Source organism: Ranitomeya variabilis, chromosome 4 (assembly GCF_051348905.1).
Source record: "Ranitomeya variabilis isolate aRanVar5 chromosome 4, aRanVar5.hap1, whole genome shotgun sequence".
NCBI lineage: Eukaryota > Metazoa > Chordata > Amphibia > Anura > Dendrobatidae > Ranitomeya > Ranitomeya variabilis.
This window is the reverse complement of record NC_135235.1, coordinates 257,371,730-257,390,888: the sequence shown is the minus strand read 5'-3', so window position 1 is coordinate 257,390,888 and position 19,159 is coordinate 257,371,730. Positions and strand designations below refer to the sequence as shown.

Sequence of the window (19,159 nt, the reverse complement as noted above, 5' to 3'; positions counted from 1 at the left end):
CGCTGCGGAATATGTTGGCGCTATATAAATAAAATTATTATTATTATTTATTATTATTTGATGTTCAGTAATTTTTACTCAATTTGCATTAGATAATACTGAAAATGTTGTGATCTTCCACAACAGGCAGGACGTTACCACTGTATTTATCCCTAGGACCTTCGCTTAATCATGATGTGCACCAGCCACATCCCCACTCCATTATAGAGCTGTTCAGTGGGATGTTTGGTCACAGCTGCCATGCTTAAGTCACTTACAAGCCCAGATACAAGCACTTAGACATTACTACCTACAAAGGGACCAAGTATTGAAGCAGACACTGATGGAGGATGGGACTCCTGTTTGAGGCCAAAAATCAAGATATTCATACACCACTTGCCAGTTAAATACTTTATTTCTCTGGACCGGTTTGTTACAGTACAGGTAAAGTGCCACGGCGTTCCACGTCTGATGGAGTGAATTCAAGTATTAACGCCCCAAAACAGAAGCTTAACTGAGAGATAAGGAACAGCCAATGAACATTTGTGCCCTAGGAGTCAGAGGGAATGCTTTTCCAGTTCATATTTAGTCGACCTCCTCAATTGTGGGCCCAGATGAGGCACCGCCAGAGGGAGCGCCGCCTGCTCCTGGGAAGCCGCCGGGCATTCCTCCTGGCATGCCACCAGCACTCTGGTACAGCTTGGTGATTATGGGGTTGCAGATCTTCTCCAGCTCCTTCTGCTGATGCTCGAATTCATCCCTCTCTGCGGTCTGGAGGGGGAGAGACATGAAATTAGACATCAGGAGGCTGTGTAACACATTGGAGCACACTGACAGACAAGGGGCAGGTCGCTCAGACATCCAAGGAAGGTACTGGGGCCATCATGAGCCTCACAGCTCTGGTCTGGTGAAAACTACGAATGGCGTTGGAAACGTTCATCACAGCGACCACCCACTACATCACTTCCATACATACCTGGTTCTTGTCCAGCCAGGAGATGATCTCGTTGCATTTGTCCAGGATTTTCTGCTTGTCCTCGTCGCTGATCTTTCCCTGCAGCTTCTCATCCTCTACAGTGGCTTTCATGTTGAAGGCATAAGACTCCAGGGAGTTCTTGGTGGAGACCTTGTCCCTCTGCTTGTCATCCTCAGCCTTGTACTTCTCAGCCTCTTGGACCATGCGCTCGATGTCTTCCTTGCTGAGACGACCTGTTGATGGAAGTCACATTAGTTAAATCTGCACAGACCTAACAAGTCATGGGCTGACACGTTAAAGATCAACCGCTCAGACATCCAAGGAAGGAACTGGAGCCATCATGAGCCTCACAGCTCTGGTCTGGTGAAAACTACGAATGGCGTTGGAAACGTTCATCACAGCGGTAACTGATCTGAGGCAGAAGTCTTTACCTTTGTCGTTGGTAATTGTGATCTTGTTTTCCTTGCCGGTGCTCTTGTCCACTGCAGACACGTTCAGGATACCATTGGCATCAATGTCGAATGTCACCTCAATTTGAGGAACACCACGAGGAGCAGGAGGGATGCCAGTCAGCTCAAACTTGCCCAGCAGGTTATTGTCCTTGGTCATGGCCCTCTCACCTTCATATACCTGGAGGACAAGAAAGTTAGTACTGAGGCAGCAAGACAACAACTCCCAGCAAGCAGCGGTATACTGAAGCGCCCTAGTATAGAGATTTTAAGAGGTTCTCACCTGAATGAGGACACCGGGCTGGTTGTCGGAGTATGTGGTGAAGGTCTGTGTCTGCTTGGTGGGAATGGTGGTGTTACGCTTGATTAGGACAGTCATGACGCCACCAGCAGTCTCGATACCCAGAGACAGAGGGGTGACATCGAGCAGAAGGAGATCCTGCACATTCTCAGATTTATCTCCAGACAAGATGGCAGCCTGCACAGCTGCAAAGAGAAAAAATATATTAAGTTAGACATCTCACGAACAAATACATCACGTCATAATTAGTATAATAGATGCTCAGACATCCAAGGAAGGTATTGGGGCCGTCATGAGCCTCACAGCTCTGGTCTGGTGAAAACTACGAATGGCATTGGAAACGTTCATCACAGCGATGCAAATCATATTCTGCACGTGGCAGCTCACAGACATACCTGCACCATAGGCCACAGCCTCGTCTGGGTTGATGCTCTTGTTCAGTTCCTTCCCATTGAAGAAGTCCTGAAGCAGCTTCTGGATCTTGGGAATACGTGTGGAGCCGCCGACCAGCACAATGTCATGGATCTGGGACTTGTCGAGCTTGGCATCACGGAGAGCCTTCTCTACTGGGTCCAGTGTTCCTCTGAAGAGATCGGCGTTCAGCTCTTCAAAGCGAGCTCTGGTTATGGAGGTGTAGAAGTCAATGCCTTCATACAGAGAGTCAATCTCGATGCTAGCCTGTGTGCTGGAGGACAGGGTGCGCTTTGCACGCTCGCAGGCAGTGCGGAGACGGCGAACAGCTCTCTTGTTGTCAATAATGTCCTTCTTGTGCTTCCTCTTGAATTCGGCCACAAAGTGATTCACCATTCTGTTATCGAAGTCTTCGCCGCCCAAATGAGTGTCGCCAGCAGTAGACTTTACTTCAAAGATGCCGTCTTCAATGGTCAAGATGGACACATCGAAAGTGCCACCACCCAGATCGAAGATCAGCACGTTCCTTTCTGCACCAACCTGTAGAGAGAAAAGGGTTAACACCAAAACAAGCATAAAATCTGACTCCCTCCCCAACATGAATGCATGCTCTTCAGTCAGTGCATGAGACAACCCAGCTGCCTATCTATCACGTGATCGCTCAGACATCCAAGGAAGGTATTGGGGCCATCATGAGCCTCATGGCTCTGGTCCGGTGAAAACTACGAATGGCGTTGGAAACGTTCATCACGGCGATCTGCAGAATAACTGGATCGGATGGCACATTACTTTAAGTTACCTTTTTGTCCAATCCATAGGCAATTGCAGCAGCGGTTGGCTCGTTAATTATACGCAGGACGTTAAGGCCAGAAATTGTGCCTGCATCCTTTGTCGCCTGACGCTGGGAATCATTGAAGTAGGCGGGGACGGTGATCACAGCATTGGTCACAGTCTGCAAGATAAAGATGCAAAAAGTCAGCAAATATATTCACATACTGCAGAGCTTGGGTGGGAGGGAAAGAAGGTGCGACTACAGCAGAGATTGCAAAGCAACAACTTCCACCACGAGCAGAGACTTGTAATCTTGCAACCAGCAGATACGATGTCATTAATATGAAGGTTAAAAGTGAATCACAAGGGAAAAAAAAAAATAAAAAGTTAACACGATCGCTCAGACATCCAAGGAAGGTATTGTGGCCGTCATGAGCCTCACGGCTCTGGTCCGGTGAAAACTACGAATGGCGTTGGAAACGTTCATCACAGCGATCGGCTGACGCTACCTGCCCATGCAGCCCATGAACAGCAGGCAGGTCACAATTTTGTATAACCACCATGATCTTATGTGTAAATACAGCAATCAGTGGACCCCACCCATGGATATAACAGCTTATCCCCACACAAATGTGGCTGCCCAGCGAGATGCAATTACCTTGCCGAGGTAAGCTTCTGCAATCTCCTTCATCTTTGTCAACACCATGGAGGAGATTTCTTCTGGGTAGAAGGACTTTGTCTCGCCTTTGTACTCCACTTGGACCTTGGGTCTGCTGCTGTCACTTACAACAGTGAATGGCCAGTGCTTCATGTCGGACTGCACCACAGCGTCCTCAAATCTGCGGCCAATCAGACGCTTGGCATCTAAAAAAAATAAAATAATAATTACGCAAGTCAGCCTGTGTGTCAGCACCGAAGAGGAACATCACTGATCATGGACCAGAACTTACCAAAAACTGTATTAGTTGGGTTCATGGCGACCTGGTTCTTGGCAGCATCACCGATCAGCCTCTCTGTGTCAGTGAAGGCCACATAGCTGGGAGTGGTCCTGTTGCCCTGGTCGTTGGCAATGATTTCCACCTTGCCATGCTGGAAGACGCCCACACAGGAGTAGGTGGTGCCAAGATCAATGCCGACTGCTGGTCCCTTAGACATGGTTTCTGTAATGGAGCAGATAAATGAGAATATGAGGGAAAGAAACGCTGCTGGGAGTAGTAGTGCTAGAGACCTCCAGCTATTACACATCAAGGGTACATCCATCTGCTAAAGCCCCCTTTCCTGGCAAGAAAAGGTCATGTGACCACAGCAGCCCTAACACCATGCCCTTGCTAACAGATTAAGTGGTCTTCTGACATACTCTCTGCAAGACAGATGGGGCAGAGGCAGCAGAGTGTGTGGGGGTCTCAAGACAAAACATGCCTGATGTTTTAAGGTACCACATGACCTGAGCACCCCCCACCCCGAATGTAATGAAACTGACCCCCCATTACAAGTGGTATAGGACACCACCATCACAGGAATCCACAGAGGACAACACCACCTCACATGGAGGGCAGGCACATCCGGGACCACCGCTCCTATGATTAAATAGCAGGTACAGGACCATGGTGGGCAATGCCTCTACAGTCACCACTTTCAATCTAGCAGACAAGGGAGGACTTAGTGAAATCTTAAGGCGCCTCCGACTATAGGTCAATATTAGTCACCCAAACTGCACACATCTCCAGCTCCGCTACATCTCTGGGTGTGTCTAGCATTGGTGTATCATGTAGTGATGAGACTAGTATTGTCACTTCCAGGGGCTGTGGGACCTCCAGATGTAGCTCTGCCTCCCCCACCCATAGAGATCAGCGGAGACAGTCATGTGAGGGAACACCGCTGATCTCTGCACAGGGTGGCTACATCCAGGGGTCCCCACAACCCAGAGTAACACCACTACAGTATATAGAAGGCAGGGTCATGAGGGCACAATAATGAGGTTATCACAAGACGCCGCCTGTGAGGGGACACTGCTGATCTCTGTAGGGGGGGCTACATCCAGGGGTCCCCACAGCCCAGAGTAACACCATTACAGTATATAACAGGCAGGATAATGAGGGGCAAGAACCAACCTGTGAGGGGACACCACTGATCTCTGCACAGGGGGGGGCTACATCCAGGGGTCCCCTAAGCCCAGAGTAACACCACAACAGTATATAACAGGCAGGAACATGAGGGCACAGTAATGAGGTGAACTGCAACACGCCGCCTGTGAGGGGACACGTGGAGGCCATTTTGGGAGCACACTAGGAGAGGCCGCCATTTTAGTACCGGAGACCACGTGACCCGGCGGAGGACGTCACCATTAACGCTTCAGACCCCACATTTACTAGTACGTTATTGATAGAACAGAGGAGAGAAATACCGACAGTGGGGGACAATGGCCGCGCTGGGGAAATCACTGATAAAGACAACGGAATCTCCCATGTTATGTAATAAAAGCCGCCCACAAGGAAGGAGAATAGAGCCCAACCCCCGGCCTCCCATCGTGTGCCGCATTATTACCTGCACTGCGGTTATCCTTCCTCGGTCACTACGGAGCTGCTCGCCGTCTCCGAGCTGCGTGCTGGTGAAATGAGGTGGAGTAACGGAGCCGGCGCCCTTTTATACAGCTGAGAAGCTTCCAGAAATTTTGAGTGACGTCAACGCCCCTCCCGCCAATCAACACGCTGGGATCGAACACCTGACCCAAATCGTCGTCATCTTCTGGAACGTTCCAGCGTCCGCAGTGAGCCGGCTGTGTTCAGTCAGCGGGGGTGACCGCCGCCATCTTTAAGTCATTACAACATCCCCGGCCTCGCCGCTTTACCTCAGTACTGAAAGAGTGAGGAAATAGCGAAGTAGACGTGTTAGTATTGTTAGACTGGGCAGAGTGATGAAGTGTCGCCGTGTGTGGAGACCAGGTGACCCCCAAAGTACATGTCTTCTAATAATCCCCCGGGACGTTGTGCTGGGAGTAGGAGCTGATTATACAGAATTTTCCGTTAACTATGGTTTTAATATTTAGTATCCTGTGGTGATATTAGGTTTTTGCCCAAAAGTAAAATGGCGACTGTTTCGTTCGTAAAGGCGGGCATTAGTCCGACTATTGTTGATAGGCTGGAAAAAGAATCACGTGGTCTGTAGAGCGGGAACTGCGGCCAATCACAGGCGGCGATTCAGCTTGTACGCTTTGTTGCTGGGAGAAAGTGTCGCCTTGTGGTGATTGGATTGGAGACGGTTGTGCGAGGTGATTCACAGGGGGTGAGGAGAAAGAAACCTAATAATGGCGTCCATGTTTCTGAGGGAGGGTCACACTGTAAATGGTGTCAGTTCGGATTTTACAGTCCGCCGTGCAGCTCACATTTAGAATTTGTGCTGATGTGAGGTAAAAATCAAACGTTCCCCTCATTGTGTTGAGGAATGGCGGGCGCTGTGCTTGTGTGATGCTGCATTATCTGCGCACACGGAGGCCGTGGTCCCACGTAGTGCAATCATCCGAGTTTATTTTTCCCTACAGGCTTCCATCCATGGTGAGCCTTTAAAAAAAAAAACCATGTAAACCCCCTTCCACCGCCTGAAAATAGAATGCATGTACCCCCCTAATTATAAAAAAAATAATTAGGTGCTGCATTTCAGCGTTTGTACACTAAATAACGCATTAAAAACCATGTAGTGTGAAACATGCACTTACAAAGGAAAAATCTAGGCAAACAATATGCATCAATCAGAGGAGATTGCACAACAATGTTTTAGGCTTGGGAATATGGACTTTGACTGGGTTCACACATCAGTGTGGATTATAAGCACGTGAAATGTGCAGCCAGCGGCTTCATCTCCTCCACACACTGAATGCTTTTTTGGCTGTGTAAATTAAGGCCTCTTTCACACTTCTGTCTTTTCAGATCTGTTGCAATGCGTCGTTTTGGAAAAAAACGGATCCTATAAATGTGCCTGCAGGATCCGTTTTTTTCCCATAGACTTGTATAAGCGACGGATGGCCACACGTCGCATCCGTCGTGCGACGGATCCGTCGTGTTTTGGCGAACCGTTGTCTGGAAAAAAGTTCAATGTAACGGTTTTTGTCTGCCTCGGGAAAACGTGTCGCGACGGATCCTGCAGCATACGTCTTTGAGTAGAATGGAAGCCTATGGACGCAGGATCCGTCGTGACACGTCGTATAAGGCTTCTTTCACACTAGCGTCGGGCTCGACCCGTTGCAGTGCGTCGGGCCGAGGTTACCGACGCTAGCGTTGTATACGCCGCACAACGGGGGCAGCGGATGCATTTTTCCAGTGCATCCGCTGCCCCATTGTGAGGTGCGGGGAGGTGGGGGCAGAGTTCCGGCCGCGCATGCACGGTCGGAAATGGCGGTCCGTCGGCACAAAAAAACGTTACATGTAGCGTTTTTTTGTGCCGACGGTCCGCCAAAGCACGACGCATCCGTCGCACGACGGATGCGACGTGTGGCAATGCGTCGCTAATGCAAGTCAATGGAGAAAAAGCGCATCCTGCAAGCACTTTTGCAGGATGCATTTTTGCTCCAAAACGACGCATTGCGACGGAGGACAAAAAACGCTAGTGTGAAAGTAGCCTGACGGAATCCAGCGCTGGAATCCTTTTTTTTTACACTGAGCATGCTCAGAATCAGGAATTTGTAGCCAATTGGAGGAGGGATTTCACCTGCGAGATTCGGCCGTATCTCACGTATGTGTGATCCCGGCCTCACTGAGGTTCCCACTTGTCAGACCCCAGTGATCAACAAGATGTCCTCCACGGATAAGTGATAACTTAATGTTTTGGGAAAATAATGACAGGGCCATTTTTTTTTTTTTTTAAATCTGACCAGTGTCACTTTATGTGGTAATAACTCTGGAATTCTTCAACAAATCCCAGTGATTTTGAGATTTTTTTTTTCGTGGTACATTGTAATTTATGATAATGGTACATTTACTGTAGGTCGATATGTTTTGTGTTTATTTATAAAAAAATATCAAAAATTTGACAAATGTAAAAAAAAAAAAAAATGTACAATTTTCAAACCTTGAATGATTATCCCTTTAATCCAGATAGTCATGCCACAGAAAAACATTAATAAATAACATTTCCCATGTGTCTGCTTTACAACAGCACCATTTGTAACATTTTATTTTAGCATTTTAGAAGGTTTAAAAATGTAGCTGTAATTTTTCATTTTTTCAAGGAAATGTACAAAATGTATTTTTTAGGGCCCTATCCAGGTTTGAAGTGACTTTGGGGGTCCTATATATTGGAAGTTCCCCAAAAGTTATGCCATTTTTAAAAACCGCACCCTCCGACATATTGAAAACCTCTGTTAGGTATTTCATTAACCCTTCAAATGATTTTCAGGAATTAAAGGGAATCTGTCATCCCATTTTAAGCCTATAAGCTAAGGCCGCCGCCATCAGGGGCTTATCTACAGCATTCTATAATGCTGTAGAATAGCCCCCAGATGTAACCTGAAAGGAAAGAAAATCAAGTTAGACCTGGACCGCAACACCCATCGGACCCGCGTGAGTATAATCTAAGGGTATGTGTCCACGTTCAGGATTGCATCAGGATTTGGTCAGGATTTTCCATCAGTATTTGTAAGCCAAAACCAGGAGTGGAACAATTAGGCTGGAGTCTCACTCAGCGTAAGACAATACGGTCCGTTTTTTATGGCCGTAATACGGAGAAATGTTCCCAAAATAGTGATCCGTAGGCAGGGTGTGTCAGCGTATTTTGCGCATGGCATCCTCCGTATGTAATCCGTATGGCATCCGTACTGCGAGATTTTCTCGCAGGCTTGCAAAACCGACATCTAATGGATTTATGTGCTCAAATGTTCGGGAAAACATATATACAGTATATATATATATATATATATATATATATATATATATATATATATATATATATATATATATATATATATATATATATATATACAGTGGGGCAAAAAAGTATTTAGTCAGTCAGCAATAGTGCAAGTTCCACCACTTAAAAAGATGAGAGGCGTCTGTAATTTACATCATAGGTAGATCTCAACTATGGGAGACAAACTGAGAAAAAAAATCCAGAAAATCACATTGTCTGTTTTTTTTATCATTTTATTTGCATATTATGGTGGAAAATAAGTATTTGGTCAGAAACAAACAATCAAGATTTCTGGCTCTCACAGACCTGTAACTTCTTTAAGAGTCTCCTCTTTCCTCCACTCATTACCTGTAGTAATGGCACCTGTTTAAACTTGTTATCAGTATAAAAAGACACCTGTGCACACCCTCAAACAGTCTGACTCCAAACTCCACTATGGTGAAGACCAAAGAGCTGTCAAAGGACACCAGAAACAAAATTGTAGCCCTGCACCAGGCTGGGAAGACTGAATCTGCAATAGCCAACCAGCTTGGAGTGAAGAAATCAACAGTGGGAGCAATAATTAGAAAATGGAAGACATTCAAGACCACTGATAATCTCCCTCGATCTGGGGCTCCACGCAAAATCCCACCCCGTGGGGTCAGAATGATCACAAGAACGGTGAGCAAAAATCCCAGAACCACGCGGGGGGACCTAGTGAATGAACTGCAGAGAGCTGGGACCAATGTAACAAGGCCTACCATAAGTAACACACTACGCCACCATGGACTCAGATCCTGCAGTGCCAGACGTGTCCCACTGCTTAAGCCAGTACATGTCCGGGCCCGTCTGAAGTTTGCTAGAGAGCATTTGGATGATCCAGAGGAGTTTTGGGAGAATGTCCTATGGTCTGATGAAACCAAACTGGAACTGTTTGGTAGAAACAACTTGTCGTGTTTGGAGGAAAAAGAATACTGAGTTGCATCCATCAAACACCATACCTACTGTAAAGCATGGTGGTGGAAACATCATGCTTTGGGGCTGTTTCTCTGCAAAGGGGCCAGGACGACTGATCCGGGTACATGAAAGAATGAATGGGGCCATGTATCGTGAGATTTTGAGTGCAAACCTCCTTCCATCAGCAAGGGCATTGAAGATGAAACGTGGCTGGGTCTTTCAACATGACAATGATCCAAAGCACACCGCCAGGGCAACGAAGGAGTGGCTTCGTCAGAAGCATTTCAAGGTCCTGGAGTGGCCTAGCCAGTCTCCAGATCTCAACCCTATAGAAAACCTTTGGAGGGAGTTGAAAGTCCGTGTTGCCAAGCGAAAATCCAAAAACATCACTGCTCTAGAGGAGATCTGCATGGAGGAATGGGCCAACATACCAACAACAGTGTGTGGCAACCTTGTGAAGACTTACAGAAAACATTTGACCTCTGTCATTGCCAACAAAGGATATATTACAAAGTATTGAGATGAAATTTTGTTTCTGACCAAATACTTATTTTCCACCATAATATGCAAATAAAATGATAAAAAAAACAGACAATGTGATTTTCTGGATTTTTATTTCTCAGTTTGTCTCCCATAGTTGAGGTCTACCTATGATGTAAATTACAGACGCCTCTCATCTTTTTAAGTGGTGGAACTTGCACTATTGCTGACTGACTAAATACTTTTTTGCACCACTGTGTATATATATATATATATATATATATATATATATATATATATATATATATATATATATATATATATATATATATATATATCTCTGTCATTGAGACACATATATATATATATATATATTCTGTATTTATATTTAATTCAGCGCGATATATGTTAAAAGCCGGTAATTCAATTGCCGGCTTTTCATTTCTCCTTCACAAACCCGACATGATATGAGACATGGTTTACTTACAGTAAACCATCTCATATCCCCCTTTTTTTTGCATATTCCACACTACTAATGTTAGTAGTGTGTATGTGCAAAATGTGGGCACTGTAGCTGCTAAAATAAAGGGTTAAATGGCGGAAAAAATTGGCGTGGGCTCCCGCGCAATTTTCTCCGCCAGAATGGTAAAGCCAGTGACTGACGGCAGATATTAATAGCCAGGAGAGGGTCCATGGTTATTGGCCCCCCCGTGGCTAAAAACATCTGCCCCCAGCCACCCCCAGAAAAGGCACATCTGGACGATGCGCCTATTCTGGCACTTGGCCACTCTCTTCCCACTCCCGTGTAGCGGTGGGATATGGGGTAATGAAGGGTTAATGCCACCTTGCTATTGTAAGGTGACATTAAGCCAGATTAATAATGGAGAGGAGTCAATTATGACACCTATCCATTATTAATCCAATTGTCTGAAAGGGTTAAAAAACACGTTATTAAAAAGTATTTTAATGAAATAAACAAATTGGTTGTTTTAGTATTTTATTGCTCTCTCAATCCGTCCGGAACACCCTCACTTGGCAACATAATAAACCCACAATATCAATACCCTCTGATGAACTCTCAGGTCCCACGACGTAATCCATCTGAAGGGGTTAATTATTTTACAGGCAGGAGCTGCGCTAAAGCACTCGCTTGTGCCTGTAACCCCCGGGGAATGAATGAAAGCTGAGTGATCTTCACTTACATTGAGTTGCGGTGAGGCGCCCTTTGGTGGATGAACTCGTATGAACTCGAGCGTGGGAACTTTTCCAAGGCTCCAGTTCATGAGAACATCCACCAGAGGGCGCCTCACCGCAACTCAATGTAAGTGAAGATCACTCAGCTTTCATTCATTCCCCGGGGGTTACAGGCAGAGCGAGCGAGTGCTTTAGCGCAGCTCCTGCCTGTAAAATAATTAACCCCTTCAGATGGATTACCTCGTGGGACCTGAGAGTTCATCAGAGGGTATGTATATTGTGGGTTTATTATGTTGCCAAGCGAGGGTGTTCCGGATGGATTGAGAGAGCAATAAAATACTAAAACAACCGGTTTGTTTATTTCATTAAAATACTTTTTAATAACGTGTGTGTGTGTTTTTTAACCCTTTCAGACAATTGGATTAATAATGGATAGGTGTCATAATTGACTCCTCTCCACTATTAATCTGGCTTAATGTCACCTTACAATAGCAAGGTGGCATTAACCCTTCATTACCCCATATCCCACCGCTACACGGGAGTGGGAAGAGAGTGGCCAAGTGCCAGAATAGGCGCATCGTCCAGATGTGCCTTTTATGGGGTGGCTGGGGGCAGATGTTTTTAGCCACGGGGGGGGGGGGCAATAACCATGGACCCTCTCCTGGCTATTAATATCTGCCGTCAGTCACTGGCTTTACCATTCTGGCGGAGAAAATTGCGCGGGAGCCCACGCCAATTTTTTCCGACATTTAACCCTTTATTTTAGCAGCTACAGCGCCCACATTTTGCACATACACACTACTAACAGTAGTGTGGAATATGCAAAAAAAAAAGGGGATATGAGATGGTTTACTGTATGTAAACCATGTCTCATATCATGTCGGGTTTAGGCAGGAGAAATGAAAAGCCGGCAATTGAATTACCGACTTTTCACTAACACCGCTGCGTATTTCTCGCAAGTCACACTGCTGGTTCGTGTGGAATCCGTATTTTTCTCGCCCCCATAGACTTTCATTGGCGTATTATTTGCGCAATACGCTGACAAACGCAGCATGCTGCGATTTTGTACGGCCGTAGAAAGCCATATAATACTGAACCATAATATACGGCTGATAGGAGCAGCCCCATTGAGAATAATTGTGCAGTTTGTTTGGCGAGTTTTACGGACGTATTTTCTGCGCTCTTACGTCCGTAAAACTCGCTAGTGTGACTCCAGCCTTAGAGGAAAAGTATAATAGAAACATATGCACCACTTCTGCATTTATTACCCACTCCTGGTTTTGGCTTACAAATACTGATGGAAAATCCTGACCAAATCCTGATGCAATCCTGAACGTGGACACATAGCCTTAAGGTACCTTCACACTGAACAACTTAACAACGATAACGATAGCGATCCGTGACGTTGCAGCGTCCTGGATAGCGATATCGTTGTGTTTGACACGCAGCAGCGATCAGGATCCCGCTGTGATATCGTTGGAGCTAGAAGGCCAGCACCTTATTTCGTCGCTGGATCACCCGCTGACATCGCTGAATCGGTGTGTGTGACGCGGATTCAGCGATGTCTTCACTGGTAACCAGGGTAAACATCGGGTTACTAAGCGCAGGGCCGCGCTTAGTAACCCGATATTTACCCTGGTTACCATTGTAAATGTAAAAAAAACCCAAATACTACATACTTACATTCCGGTGTCTGTCGGGTCCCCCAGTGTCCGCTTCCCTGCACTGTGTCAGCGCCGGCCGGCCGTAAAGCAGAGCACAGCGGTGACGTCACCGCTCTGCTTTAGGGCCGGCGCTTACACAGTGCAGGGAAGCGGACGCCGGGGGACGCGACAGACACCGGAATGTAAGTATGTAGTGGTTTTTTTTTTTTACATTTACACTGCTAACCAGGGTAAACATCGGGTTACTAAGCGCGGCCCTGCGCTTAGTAACCCGATGTTTACCCTGGTTGCCCGGGGATTTCGGCATCGTTGGTTGCTGGAGAGCTGTCTGTGTGACAGCTCTCCAGCGACCACACAACGACGAAACAGCGACGCTGCAGCGATCGGCATCCTTGTCTATATCGCTGCAGCGTCGCTCAATGTGACGGTACCTTAACTTGTTTTTCTTATCTTTCAGGTTATATGAGGGGGGGGGGGTAGATAAGCCCCTGATGGTGGTCGCCTTAAGGTACCGTCACATTTAGCGACGCTGCAGCGATCTAGACAACGATCCCGATTGCTGCAGCATCGCTGGAGAGCTGTCACACAGACAGCTCTCCAGCGACCAACTATGCGAAGTCCCCTGGTAACCAGGGTAAACATCGGGTTACTAAGCGCAGTGCCGTGCTTAGTAACCCGATGTTTACCCTGGTTACCAGCGTAAACGTAAAAAAAACAAACACTACATACTTACATTCCGGTGTCTGTCCCCCGGCGCTGTGCTTTCCTGCACTGACTGAGCGCCAGCCGGAAAGCACAGCGGTGACGTCACCGCTGTGCTCTGCTTTCCGGCCGGCGCTTACACAGTGCAGGGAAGCGGACGCCGGGGGACAGACACCGGAATGTAAGTATGTAGTGTTTGTTTTTTTTATGTTTACGCTGGTAACCAGGCTAAACATCGGGTTACTAAGCGCGGCCCTGCGCTTAGTAACCCGATGTTTACCCTGGTTACCAGTGAAGACATCGCTGGATCGGTGTCACACACACCGATTCAGCGATGTCTGCGGGAGATCCAGCGACGAAATAAGGTGCTGGCCTCCTAGCTCCGACCAACGATGTCACAGCAGGATCCTGATCGCTGCTGCCTGTCAAACACAACGATATCGCTATCCAGGACGCTGCAACGTCACGGATCGCTAGCGATATCGTTTAGTGTGAAGGTACCTTAAGCTTATAGGCCTGAAATGGGGTGACAGATTCCCTTTAATGTAAAGTGGCATGACAGGAATGAAAATGTTTTATTTTTGCCACCTAAATGTCACTAAATTCTGAACAGGCCACTGTAGCTGGCAGACTCTAAGGCCGCTATTTGGCCGTGAATTGCAATGGCAAACATCAGGACCACACAATCATGATCTCTGGGTGCCGAAGGGGCTAAATAGGAACACTTTGTTAACCATTTATATAATGTAATAACTTTTGACAGCAGCATCTAAGGGGTTAAACAGATATGGACGGTGCCAACACTGTTCGTGGCTGATGCAGCAAGTTTTCAGCTATAGTGGACAGCCGATAGCTGCTGATTGTCACCTTTATGGGGATGATATTCTCTTACATCTCAGGTCATTAAAAAGACATTGGTGGTCATTAAGAGGTTAATGGTGTGTGTTGTTTTTTTTTTCTAATTTTATCCATCCATTCCTTTCAATGGATATTCTATTTCAGGGGTGGGGATTCTTTTCTCTGGCCATCGGGCAGATTCCTGGAGACCGCAGTGCTTGGGCTAATGACCCAATGTTGATGGCTGGATAGTTGCTCCATAGATGGCGTGCACTCAGCTTCACTACTGAACATTGTGGCACCTTCAATGGAGCATTGAGAATTTAACGCTGGCCAATGCCCGCATCAGGATGGTCTTTGTGGGTGGAGTCAACACGTCTATGCTCCTGTTTCATCAATGAAGATGCCCACCCCAGCAGCTCCTATGTGATGTATATGCAACAGCTCAAGCCTCTCCTATGTGATGTTTATGCTCCGGCCCTAGCATCTCCTATGTGACGTATATGCTTCAGCATCTTCGGGATGTATATGTTCCAGCCCCAGCATCTCCTATGTTTATGCTCCAGCATTTCCTAAGTGATGTGTATGCTCCAGGGTCTCCCATGTTATGTATATGCTCCAGCCCCAGCGTCTCCTATGTGATGTATATGCCCCAGTATCAACCATGTTATGTATATGCTGCAACCCCAGCGTCTCCTATGTGATGTATATGCTCCAGTCCCAGCATCTCCTCTGTGAGGTGTATGCTCCAGCCCCAGGGTCTCCTGTTGTGAATTCTGTTTGTGGGCTCCCCCGGTGGTGTTTTATGGTAGTGCCACTTATTTGCCTTCTATCCTTGATCACCTGTTGACACCCATTAGGGGAGTTTCCTATTTAAGGCTGCTTGGCTGCTGGTCTGATGCCGGCCAACAATGTATCAGTAGCATTCTGTTGCATTCTCCTGCCTCAAGATCCTGTTCAGCTAAGTTGAATTTTGTTTCTAGTTTATTCTATTTTTGTCCAGCTATTTGCAATGTGACTCTCTGTAGCTGGAAGCTCTCGTGGACTGGAATTGCCACTCCAGTGGCATGAGTTGTCACTGGAGTTTTAAAGTAATTTCAGGATGGTGTTTTTGAGTAGTGTTTTGAAGTTGACCGTGAAGTGACTCTTTCCTGTACTTCTGCTATCTAGTAAGCGGACCTCACTGTGCTAAATCTGCTGTTCATCCTACGTATGTCTTTTCCTCTTGACTCACCGTCAATATCTGTGGGGGGCTGCTATCTCCTTTTGGGGTTCATCTCTGGAGGTAAGGCAGGCCTGTATATTCCTCTGATAGGGGTAGTTAGATCTCCGGCTGGCGCGTGGTGTCTAGGGCATCGTAGGAAACACTCCCCGGCTACTTCCAGTGTCGTGTCAGGTTCAGGTCACGGTCACTTTAGTTCCCATCACCCGAGAGCTAGTCCGTTGTTATTTTGATTTCCCTGCCATTGGGAAAATCATAACAGTCTCCTACGTGATGTACCATGTATGCTTTATTTATTTTACTCATTTATATAATGCTATTACAGTATTTTTCGGACTATAAGACGCACCGGACCATAAGACGCACCCCAAATATGGGGTGAAAAATTTCAGAAAAAAAAGATTTTTTATAAGATGGGGGTCTGTCTTATTGTCCGAATTTACAGTATCTTACCTGAGGGCTGGCGGTGGCAGAGCAGGGTCACAGGAGGCATGGTGTCAGCAGAGGTGCGGTGATGTGGTGGGCGATATGGCGTGCACCTGAGCAGGGTCCCTTCCTGTTTCGGTGGGCGACGCCACGGCCTGCTGCGGCAGAGATGCAGGGATGATGTGGCGCAGTGAGCGGTATGGCGTGAGCAGGGTCCCTTTCAAAGGTGAGGTGACACAGCGGCCCGGTATCCAAGGTAAGAAGCAGAGCCGGGTGAATCACGGCTTTATCGGTGGCGGCGGCCATCTTCCTGCGGCCGCACGTGCGCAGATGAAGTGCTCTGCTGCCCGGGGCTTCAGGAAAATGGCCGCACGTGCGCAGATGGAGTTCGCGACGGCCATTTTCCTGAAGCCGAGTTCGCAGATTTAGATCTCGGCTTCAGGAAAATGGCCGCCGCGATCTCCATCTGCGCCTGCGCGGCCTCCCGCGGCCATTTTCCTGAAGCCCCGGGAAGCAGAGCACTCCATCTGCGCACGCGCGGCCTCAGGAAGATGGCCGCCGCCACCGATAAAGCCATGATTCACCCGGCTCTACTGCTTACCTTGAATACCGGGCCGCTGCGTCACCTCACCTGTGGAAGGGACCCGCTCACGCCATACCGCTCACTGCGTCTCATCATCCCCGCACCTCTGCCGGTAAGCCTGCATTCCAAATATAAGACGCACTCCCCCATTTTCCCCCCTTTTTTTGGGGGAAAAAGTGCATCTTATAGTCTGAAAAATACGGTAATTCCAAAGCCCTTTACATACATTATCATCGCTGTCCCCATTGGGGCTCAAAATCTAAATTCTCTATCAGTATGTCTTTGGAGTGTGGGAGGAAACCCACGCAAACACGGGGAGAACATACAAACTCCTTGCAGAAGTTTTCCTTGGTGGGATTTGAATGCAGGACTCCAGCGCTACAAAGGAACACTGCTGACCACTGAGCCACCGTGCTGCCCATTTTAGAACTTTCGAAAATTATGAAAACATTTCCAGCACATTCTGCATTGAACCCAATTTATTATATATTTCGGGACTCAGTCCATTTTATACCAACTCCACCAAAATGGACACACGACTCCACAGCCCTGCTTTACAACACACGAGCTAAAGGTACCTTCACACTAAGCGACGCTGCAGCGATACAGACAACGATGCCGATCGCTGCAGCATCGCTGTTTGGTCGCTGGAGAGCTGTCACACAGACAGCTCTCCAGCGACCAACGATGCCGAGGTCCCCGGGTAACAAGGGTAAACATCGGGTTACTAAGCGCAGGGCCGCGCTTAGTAACCCGATGTTTACCCTTTGTTACCAGTGTAAAATGTAAAAAAAAACAAACACTACATACTCACCTTCGTGTCCCCCGGCGTCCGCTTCCTGCACTGACTGTGAGTGCCGGCCCTAACAGCAGAGCGGTGACGTCACCGCTGTGCTGTGCTTTCACTTTACGGCCGGCGCTCAGTCAGTGCAGGAAGCGGACGCCGGGGGACGCGAAGGTATGTACTGTTTGTTTTTTTTACATTTTACACTGGTAACCAGGGTAAACATCGGGTTACTAAGCGCGGCCCTGCGCTTAGTAACCCGATATTTACCCTGGTTACCACTAAAACATCGCTGGTATCGTTGCTTTTGCTGTCAAACACAACGATACACGGCGATCTGACGACCAAATAAAGTTCTGAACTTTAACCAACGACCAGCAATATCACAGCAGGATCCTGATCGCTGCGGCCTGTCAAACTCAACGATATCGCTAGCCAGGACGCTGCAACGTCACGGATCGCTAGCGATATCGTTTAGTGTGAAGGTACCTTAAGCTGCACATGCTCGCTATCGCTCTATTCACAGAGGTCCTTTGGACTCCCCTGTACTGATTAATGGGGGTCCTAGAGCTTGGACACTCAGCAATGATACATTTGCTATCTATCCTATGGATTGGTGTTGTATTGGTGTAGACCGTAGGTGTTCTGCTTTCAAGCTACATGTTCTCTGGGGTCAGAGCCATTGTGTTAAGGTACCGTCACATTAAGCGACGCTGCAGCGATATCGACAACGATGCCGATCGCTGCAGCATCGCTGTGTGGTCGCTGGAGAGCTGTCACACAGACAGCTCTCCAGCGACCAACGATGCCGAAGTCCCCGGGTAACCAGGGTAAACATCGGGTTACTAAGCGCGGCCCTGCGCTTAGTAACCCGATGTTTACCCTGGTTTCCATTGTAAATGTAAAAAAAAAACTACATACTCACCTTCTGATGTCCGTCAGGTCCCTGGCCATCTGCTTCCCGCACTGACTGTGAGCTCCGGCCGTAAAGTAAAAGCAGAGCACAGCGGTGACGTCACCGCTGTGCTGTCACCGCTGTGCTGTGCTTTACGGCCGGCCGGCGCTCACAGTCAGTGCGGGAAGCAGACGGCCAGGGACCTGACGGACATCAGAAGGTGAGTATGTACTGTTTTTTTTTTTTACTTTTACAATGGTAACCAGGGTAAATATCGGGTTACCAAGCGCGGCCCTGCGCTTAGTAACCCGATGTTTACCCTGGTTACCATTGTAAAACATTGCTGGCATCGTTGCTTTTGCTGTCAAACACGACGATACACGCCGATCTGACGACCAAATAAAGTTCTGGACTTTCAGCAACGACCAGCGATATCACAGCAGGATCCAGATCGCTGCTGCGTGTCAAACACAACGATATTGCTATCCAGGACGCTGCAACGTCACGGATCGTTATCGTTGCAAAGTCGTTTAGTGTGAAGGTACCTTTAAATTGGTTATCAAGGCTTATGAAACTGATGACCTATCCTTAGGATAAGTAATCAATACCTCCGTGTTGGAGGGGGTGGGGTGTTTCCTGCTGTGATCCACT

General features: G+C 47.4%; 1 protein-coding gene, 1 long non-coding RNA gene and 1 other non-coding gene across 6 annotated transcripts in view; 1 reads left to right on the top strand and 2 right to left on the bottom strand.

Annotated features, from left to right (window-relative positions):
- Positions 1–375: 375 nt before the first annotated feature.
- HSPA8 (heat shock protein family A (Hsp70) member 8) lies at positions 376–5,963 on the bottom strand. Its single transcript, XM_077249631.1, has 9 exons — positions 5,432–5,963; positions 3,838–4,047; positions 3,546–3,751; positions 2,916–3,068; positions 2,101–2,656; positions 1,688–1,890; positions 1,387–1,585; positions 956–1,188; positions 376–750 (listed from the first exon to the last, which is right to left on the bottom strand). The coding sequence occupies exons 2-9, from the start codon at positions 4,040–4,042 to the stop codon at positions 565–567; spliced, it is 1,941 nt and encodes a 646-aa protein (XP_077105746.1). The 5' UTR covers positions 4,043–4,047; positions 5,432–5,963; the 3' UTR covers positions 376–564.
- LOC143770832 (small nucleolar RNA SNORD14) lies at positions 1,261–1,359 on the bottom strand. Its single transcript, XR_013214745.1, has one exon. It is a non-coding gene; the product is annotated as a small nucleolar RNA SNORD14 (small nucleolar RNA).
- Positions 5,964–6,107: 144 nt separating the features above from the next.
- LOC143764231 (uncharacterized) overlaps positions 6,108–19,159 on the top strand; it is a 155,030-nt gene continuing 141,978 nt past the window's right edge. For 3 of the 4 annotated variants that reach the window (XR_013213120.1, XR_013213118.1, XR_013213121.1), the window contains exon 1: positions 6,108–6,169. This is a non-coding gene — a long non-coding RNA (uncharacterized LOC143764231). Of the gene's footprint in view, positions 6,294–19,159 lie in introns of all 4 variants that reach the window. The other variant, XR_013213119.1, reaches the window with a different exon arrangement.

What these genes read in the sequence shown, in the direction of transcription:
- HSPA8 (XM_077249631.1), bottom strand. Translation starts at nt 4,042, where the DNA reads ATGTCTAAGGGACCAGCAGTCGGCATTGATCTTGGCACCACCTACTCC. An exon ending in CAGAAGCTTACCTCGGCAAG is followed by an intron (nt 3,069 to 3,545) that starts GTAATTGCATCT and finishes TTTATCTTGCAG; the next exon opens with ACTGTGACCAATGCTGTGAT. An exon ending in AGCCCGGTGTCCTCATTCAG is followed by an intron (nt 1,586 to 1,687) that starts GTGAGAACCTCT and finishes CTTGTCCTCCAG; the next exon opens with GTATATGAAGGTGAGAGGGC.